General features: G+C 39.4%; 1 protein-coding gene across 1 annotated transcript; it reads right to left on the reverse strand.

Annotated features, from left to right (window-relative positions):
- Positions 1-657: 657 nt before the first annotated feature.
- LOC128206503 (uncharacterized) lies at positions 658-5,996 on the reverse strand. Its single transcript, XM_052909019.1, has 4 exons — positions 5,924-5,996; positions 5,100-5,243; positions 1,776-1,882; positions 658-721 (listed from the first exon to the last, which is right to left on the reverse strand). Exons 1-4 carry the CDS (start codon positions 5,955-5,957, stop codon positions 686-688), a joined length of 321 nt encoding a protein of 106 aa, XP_052764979.1. The 5' UTR covers positions 5,958-5,996; the 3' UTR covers positions 658-685.
- Between the last annotated feature and the right edge of the window lie 2,848 nt (positions 5,997-8,844).

Raw genomic sequence — 8,844 nt, forward strand, 5'->3', positions numbered from 1 at the left:
CCAGCAGGATGACATGCTAAGTAGTGATTTATTGACTGGTTTAGTTCCATGGGCTGATAAGCCCTTTTCTCAAAATTATGAGTTTCGGGTACAATTTCCCTTGACTGCGTGCATTTAATAGCTGAATACGCAAAAACATTAAATGATTGGTGAGTGCTAAAATATTTACCATGATCTACTATCGTCCCATAAGGTAGAAATACCGTGTTTTCTGCACCTTTCTTGCAAATTAAACTCGCTATCCATCATAAGAACTATTGTTTTCGACAATTATTCATCCATTTTGGTATATCAAAACAATTGTATTAAAAGTGGTAAATTTGGGAGTAAGAGTGCATCATAGAGCTGCACTCTCACAGATTTACCGTTTTGAGAAAAAAAATTTATTTTTTAACTTAATAATCAATTTTTGAACTTAAATATGACTATCTGCGATCTGATTTTTGTCAGCAGTCTTATATCACTGGTTTGCATTTATTTACGCAAATATTTGTGCAATCCAAGACAAAAAGTAAAAAAGTTGTCAAAACGGTAAATCTGTGAGAGTGCAGCTTTAAGGGCTAGTCCGGGAACAAACGTGTTTTTGTTACGCCGTACTATTTAGCTAAATTCGAGTAAATGTGAGAGAAAACATGGTTTGTTTGTTTTTCTTTTTCATTTATTTTTTTAAACAAAAACGGCGCAGTTAATGAGAGTCGTTAATAGGGTCCTGGTTTGTGTGCTGAAAAATCAATATATACTAGTACATTAATTACATCAAAGAAAATGTACATGTAAACATCTTATATATCAACAAACCATAATTTAAATGTATTGGGAATACATCCTCGGCACCCCAGCGTATCATAACCTATATGATACCATGGGGAAATTTGCTAAGGGAAATTTCGTAAATCATAAAAATTCATAAGCATTTTTCGACCAATGAAATAGCCGATAACGAAAGGGAAAAAAGTCCTTTGTGAAGATCGGCATATTTAACAATATCCTGCCTAAAACGATTTGTAAGCCGTGATGTCATTGGAATTATTTCGAACCGAGATTACATCCGCAATGTCTCGGCCATTTCCGCGCAGCATGAGGTGTGTCTCATGCGACCAATCAAGCGGCTGGATTTCACATTATTAATTATTCATGAGTACAAGATTGTTACAGCTGATTTGCCCAGGGTATCATATAGGTTATGATGCGCTGGGGTGCCGAGGATGTGGGAAATAATACATTATAAATCATTTTAAAAATAAAGGAAGTCAGCAATATGACAACAAATGATAAATTCACATTTAAACTGAGAGTAAAGCGAATATAACGAGCATTTTTATGATTGCACGACATTCTACGAAGATGTAGTTACTAACCTGAAAATCTAAATTTCTTCAAAATTTGCTGGTCAGTTGTATTTAACAATAGTTCATACACTTTGTTGACTATTTTCAATCTTAATACAGGATGTTTAGAAGGAAACTCGGGTTCTACAGTTGTAGAAACCCTCTTATAAAAAATACCAGCCCGTTGGACGTATGAGACAATCTGACTTAGAAACATCTTTTCTCCTGATTCATATCCATTATTCCTGGCGCCATGTAGAAATACAATACGAACTTATTTTTTTACCTAGCTGCTGATTCAGCAACCGACCATATCAGACAAAAACCAAACCCCTGCGAGACTCGAATCCTCGACCTCCCACTATGTAGGCGGACGCCAAAGCCACTAACACATTGAATCAGTATATAAAACACATACTTATTTTATGAAGTTATAGAAAACTGTACCGGTGGTCCACAGTGGCACACGTGGTTCATCAGGTCGCACATGGCGTGGGCGTGCGGGGGACAGCCGTCCGCTTCCAGGTTTGTGCATTCGGAGGCTGATTGGCATTCTGTAGAGAAGGAAGAATTTTCGACTTTAAATTAAACGTGATGTATTAAATATATTTATATCAAAGGCCGCGAAAGATTATTTGGAGAACGAATTTATAATTCGGTTTTATCTTATTATTACCCTCTCTTTTGATTGCGATGTTATTTTACCTGTACATCTTTTAAGTCAGGTACCTCAATGAGCTAATATGAATACCACATATTGTTATTCAATTCTAGTACTTGTACAATACCGAATACTGAAGTAACTGTTAATACATTGCATGTTAAACATCAATAGGCACAAATTGTACAATTAAGAATATATTTTTATTTCGTTACTTTTCGCAAACAACGATAGTTAATAGTACAGTAGCAAACTACAGCAATCAAAGATTTTACACCAATCTGATTAAATGGCGAGAAAACCTAAATCCAGCAGCAAAGTTCTAACAGCGGACACAGCAGCTAAGTTCTTACTACGGACCCAGCAGCCAAGTTCTTACTGTGAACACTGCAGCCAGGCTCTTACTGCGGACCCAGCAGCTAAGTTCCAACTGCAGACCCAGCACCAAAGTTCTTACTGCGGACTCGGCACCCAAGTTCTTACTGCGAACACAGCAGCCAAGTTCTTACTGCGGACCCTGCAGCAAAGTTCTTACTGCGGACCAGGTAGCCAAGTTCTGACTGCGGACACAGCAGGCAAGTTCTTACTGCGGACTCAGCAGCCAAGGTCTTACTGCAAACCCTGCAGCAAAGTTCTTACTGCGGAATAAGTAGCCAAGTTCTTTCTGCGGACCTAGCAGCCAAGTTCTAACTGCGGATCGAGCAGCCAAGTTCTTACTTCGGACCCAGCAGCGAATATCTTAATGCGGACCAAGTAGTCAAGTTCTTACTGCTGACTCAGTAGCCAAGTTCTTACTGCGGACCCTGCAGCAAAGTTCTTACTGCGGACCAGGTAGCCAAGTTCTTACTGCGGACACAGCAGCCAAGTTCTTACTGCGGACTCAGCAGCCTAGTTCTTTCTGCGGACCCTGCAGCAAAGTTCTGACTGCGGACCAAGTAGCCAAGTTCTTTCTGCCGACCCAGCAGCCAAGTTCTAACTGCGGATCTAGCAGCTAAGTTCTTACTGCGGACCCAGCAGCAAATATCTTAATGCGGACCAAGTAGTCAAGTTCTTACTGCTGACTCAGTAGCAAAGTTCTAACTGCTAACTCAGTAGCCAAGTTCTTACTGCGGACCCAGCAGTCAAGTTCTTACTGCGGACCCAGCAGTCAAGTTCTTACTGCGGACACAGCAGTCAAGTTCTTACTGCGGACCCAGCAGCCAAGTTCTTACTGCGGACTCAGTAGTCAAGTTCTTACTGCGGACCCAGCAGTCAAGTTCTTACTGCGAACCCAGCAGTCAAGTTCTTACTGCTAACTCAGAAGCCAAGTTCTTACTGCGGACCTAGCAGCAAAGTTCTTACTGCTGATTCATCAGCAAAGTTCTTACTGCTGACTCAGTAGCCAAGTTCTTACTGCTGACTCAGCAGCCAAGTTCTTACTGCTGATTCAGTAGCCAAGTTCTTACTGCTGACTCAGTAGCCAAGTTCTTATTGCGGACCCAGTAGCCAAGTTCTTACTGCTGACTCAGTAGCCAAGTTCTTACTGCGGACCCAGCAGCAAAGTTCTTACAGCTGACTCAGTAGCCAAGTTCTTACTGCTAACTCAGTAGCCAAGTTCTAACTGCGGACCCAGTAGCCAAGTTCTTACTGCTGATTCAGTAGCCAAGTTCTTACTGCTGACTCAGTAGCCAAGTTCTTACTGCTAACTCAGTAGCCAAGTTCTTACTGCTGACTCAGTAGCCAAGTTCTTACTGCGGACTCAGTAGCCAAGTTCTTACTGCTGACTCATTAGCCAAGTTCTTACTGCGGACTCAGTAGCCAAGTTCTTACTGCTGACTCAGTAGCCAAATTCTTACTGCTAACTCACTAGCCAAGTTCTTACTGCTGATTCAGTAGCCAAGTTCTTACTGCTAACTCAGTAGCCAATTTCTAACTGCTGACTCAGTAGCAAAGTTCTAACTGCTGATTCAGTAGCCAAGTTCTTACAGCTGATTCAGTAGTCAAGTTCTTACTGCTAACTCAGTAGCCAAGTTCTTACTGCTGATTCAGTAGCCAAGTTCTTACTGCTAACTCAGTAGCCAAGTTCTTACTGCTGACTTAGTAGCCAAGTTCTAACTGCTGACTCAGTAGCCAAGTTCTTACTGCTGACTCAGTAGCCAAGTTATAACTGCGGACCCAGCAGTCAAGTTCTAACTGCTGACTCAGTAGTCAAGTTCTTACTGCGAACCCAGCAGTCAAGTTCTTAAAGCGGACACAGCAGCCAGGTTGTCACTGCGAACCCAGCAGCCAAATTCTTACTGCCGACCTAGCAGCTAATTCTTAGTGCGAACCCTGCAGCCAAGTTCTTACTGCGGACCCAGCAGTCAAGTTCTCACTGCGCACCTAGCTGCCAGGTTCTAACTGCGGACACATCAGTTAATTTCTTAGCGTGAACTCAGCAGCCAAATTGTTTCTGCGGACGAAGCAGCCAAGTGTTTAGTGCGGACTTTGCACAAATTCTTACTGCGCGCACAGCACACACAGCAGACACTTTATTACTGTGGACAAAGCAGTCAAATTCTTTCTGCGATCCCTGCAACCAAGTTCTTACTGCGAATCATGCAGCCAAGTTCTTTCTGCGAACCAAGCAACCAAGTGCTTACTGCGGACCCAACAGCTAAGTTCTTACTGCGGACCCAGCAACCATATTTTAACTGCGATTTCAGCAGTCATTAATTTTACTTCGAACCCTGTAGCAAATTTCTTATAGCGGACAAAGCAGTCAAGTTTTAACAGTGCACCCTGTAGTCAAGTTTTAACAGTGCACCCTGCAGTCAAGTTTTAACAGTGCACCCTGCAGTCAAGTTCTTACTATGGAACCAGCAGCAAAGTTCTATAGACCCAGAAGCCAAGTTTTGACTGCGTACACAGCAGCCAAGTTCTTTCTGCGATCTTAATTAATCTAAAAACAATTTAAGCCAAACTTTATCATCCGTGTTAGTATTTATCAATAAATTATTAAAGTTGGTGCAAAGGGGCTTTGATAGTGGTGCACTTTCCTCTGCAATCAATGAACAATCTCAATCAGTAGGATACTGCTATTTTCATATTTTAAAGTGTTCTCTGTGCTTCCAAGGAATCCCTAGCCTCACCTTTGTCGCACGTGCAGATGCCAACACGCTGCCCCATTGGATTCGGCATATGCTCGCAAAATGGTTCGTATCCTGTATCACATTTCACATGCGACATTGCGCATGAGCTGTTCTGACCGAAACAGTCAAAAGCGGTAGCTACCACTGCAATACAGGAACAAAATACACATGTACAAAATAGAAACTGTGAACAAGCAATGCCTAACTATGGTGGGGCGAAAACTGTAACTTAGTAAGGTCATAAATACGTCGGGGCGAAAACAGTAACTTTGTAAAGGATCACAAGCAATGCATTAACTACGGTTAGCGCGAACTCTAATTTTCATTTCTTAGGTAAACAAGCGATGCCTTAATGTGGTGGGCGTACACAAAAACTCGCCAAACGTTGGGGGCGATAATAAGACAATAGTAAATTAAGCATCGCCAATGTGGCGGTGAAAATAAGAAATACGCCAAGCTGCGAGGCAAAAACACGCCGCATTATTATTTGGTATTTTGTAGGACGTTGAAACTATAAACTACTACATACGAACATGTAGCATGTATGCAGCGTCTATGTATAATATCCTTTATGTATGCGATTTCTTAATTCACATTTTAGAAAATCAATTTTGATTACAACCATGTAAGTGCGGTAATGCTTCATTAATACCATAAGCAATTGAAATACTATTGTCGGAGACCCACGACTGACTCAATCCATTAACCCCATTCATTCATTCATTAATGAGTGGGGATTAACAGAATGGGTTTGTCATGGAAATGCAATAATGATGAAATAATTCTAACTTTGAATGTTTAGTTTATTACAAAAACGAACTTACCTATGCAAGCAAACAGAGCGATTAGCACCTTCATGACTTATACCTGACAGAATCAAACTGTAATGTTTGCGACTGATAAAATCTTGGAGGTAACATACGAAGTGAAATACATGTCCCATATTCCTGTCCTTATCGTCCTTGGCCGATGTCTGCATAGGCTAATTGGTATGCACTTTGTATATCTAGGTTGTTCGCGTTATTCGGTACTGTGAACAGATGTTATTTGTTGAAAATTTTACCAATCTCGTTTTCAACTGCGACATCTAGACAAGCATATACATATCGTTCACATATGATGAAAACAGTTGAAACATGTTTCCACAATAATAGTAACAAATATCGCAATACAGTGGCAAATATCGCACATTAGCGGCAGATATCGCGATACAACGGCAAATATTGCAATATAGCAGCAGATATCGCAATACAGCGGCAAATATCGCACATTAATAGCAGATACCGCAATACAGCGGCAAATATCGCAATTTAGCAGCAGATATCGCAATACAGCGGCAAATATCGCACATTAGCAGCAGATATCGCAATACAGCGGCAATATCGCACATTAGCAGCAGATATCGCAATACAGCGGCAAATATCGATATATAGCAGCAAATATCGCAATACAGGGGCAAATTTTGCTTTCCAAAACCTGTGAAGCCCTAAGTATATAAAATCTGAAATACATGCACAAGTTCACAAGGAGATTGATAGTCTCAGGGGAGAGGTAGAGACCCTTAAACTAGACAAAACATAGCTTGAAAACAGCCTTCTTGTACATAAGAGGGAGATAGACGATCTTAACCAATATGGCAGGAGAATGTGTCTGGATGTGTCCAATATACCAGGTGACGCCCCTGGTGAGAATTTGGAGCATAAAGCAATTGAGCGGGCAAACAAGGCTGGTGTAGCCTTGACCAGCAATGATATAGACAGGATTCACAGAAAGGGGCGACCAAGAGATATGGTAAACAGGAAAGTTATTATAAAGTTCTCGTCTTCAAAAGTAAGAGATAAACTATTCTCGGCAAGAAAAGGTATGGGCCATGGTATTTTTGTGACTGAAAATCTTACACCTCTAAGGGAAAAGCTTGCCTATGAAGCAAGGCAACTTGTACGGCAGAAAGTGTTGGGCAAAACCTGGGTAGCCGGCTGCAAGGTCAAGTGCCAGCGGCCAGATCAGCAAAGACCGAGGTCATCAGGGACATGGCTGATATTCAGTGTCTCAAGGATGGGAAACCTCTACCAGTGCATGAGAATAACCTCTAGATCTTCATTCCGAATGAATTATATTATAATACAAACTTTGTTTATATATATATATACATATATAACAGACACTGACCTCCATATTTATACCAATGTTCCTCTTTTATCCATATAATCCGAATAGAATCAATATGAATGATCAACTTTTGATCTCTAAGCACATAATTTTCACAGGAGTATTTGGCCTAAGAAATTCATAACTCATGACATGACATAATATGTAATATACATGTATATGTATGATTTTCCTTCAGCCTTTAATTATTTGCTTTCATCTGTTCTTGATAAAGTTTATGTACATCAATCACTATACAGATTTATTCACGATAAGTCCATCTGCTTAAGCATATATGTATATACGTTTAGGATGTTTATAGCTCCAATTTTATGTTTATGTTTTACACTTCTCAACAAATGTCAAAACAATTGTATATCAGTACTTTCTCGAGTTGCATGTTTTTCTACAGCAAATGTATGAACAGCTAGCTTTATTAATGGTTGAAACTGGTGCTTTCACGTTAACTATTTACCATAAGTAAAATGATATATAAACACATAGTCATGTTTATAATACTAGGGTATTTCATTTAAACTAATTGGTGACTTGCACTTAAGTAGAATTGACTGAAAGGGTTTACTAATTTAAAACTTAAATTTAGATATTTATCTTTAAATAGGTTTTCCAAATATTTATTTTTTATAGTATATTCGTCATTATTTAAAGTGGCAGTTTAGTCCAGTACTATTTATAATGTGAAGGCAGTCAGGTGCAACGACACTTAATCAGTATTGGCTTATGTAAACCTAGTCTTCTTTGTGTGCGAAGTTAATGATTGTGCAATACAGTGTTTTTCCTTTATATGAACAATTGATTTTTGTATTCATATTTGATCACCAAAACCGTTGTTTATTTCAAGTGTTTATACCTTTTTCAGATGTTTTCTTTATTTTTTGCCACCATGTATTTCTTTTTTTCCATTGATAATCTATCCCAGACCGTTTTTCGTTTTGCGCTATGGTCACCGCTTATAATTCGTTTTAAATGCATTTACATAGATCCTAATGGTTAACGATATAATGGCTTGGCGGATGGCCATAGGATTTCACTACAGAGGGCTTGTTATAAAAAAGCAATTACGTAAATGTTCAACACTTCTGAACATTATTTTAGATTTTTTCGTATGTACTATACTTTCATTCCATGTTCTTAACGCAAAGATATTCAAATATAAGCATTTTAATGCTATGATATGTAATCTTGCGGGGGTTTTCTACCTAATATCAACTCATAAAGCGGTACTTGGCATGCTTACCAATTGTATTCATTTTGACTTTCTACACAATTTACAATTTTCAATAGTGCTACAGTTACTAATTTTATTGTGTGGCGATATTGAAAGTAACCCTGGTCCATCAAACATTACGAATGGATGCTTCTCAATCGTGCATCAAAATATTAGAAGTATACGTAACAAAATACAATATATCCAAGACAATTACTCTGACTACGATATTTTGTGTTTTACCGAATCACATCTTACAAACGCGATAGGCGACGATGACGTGTCTATTGAAGGCTATGAAAGTATATTTCGAAACGACGATTCAGCTCATTCAGGCGGTATTGTCGTATATTCAAGTGCACAGATATG

The sequence above is a fragment of the Mya arenaria genome, chromosome 10 (assembly GCF_026914265.1).
Source record: "Mya arenaria isolate MELC-2E11 chromosome 10, ASM2691426v1".
Taxonomy (NCBI): Eukaryota; Metazoa; Mollusca; class Bivalvia; order Myida; family Myidae; genus Mya; species Mya arenaria.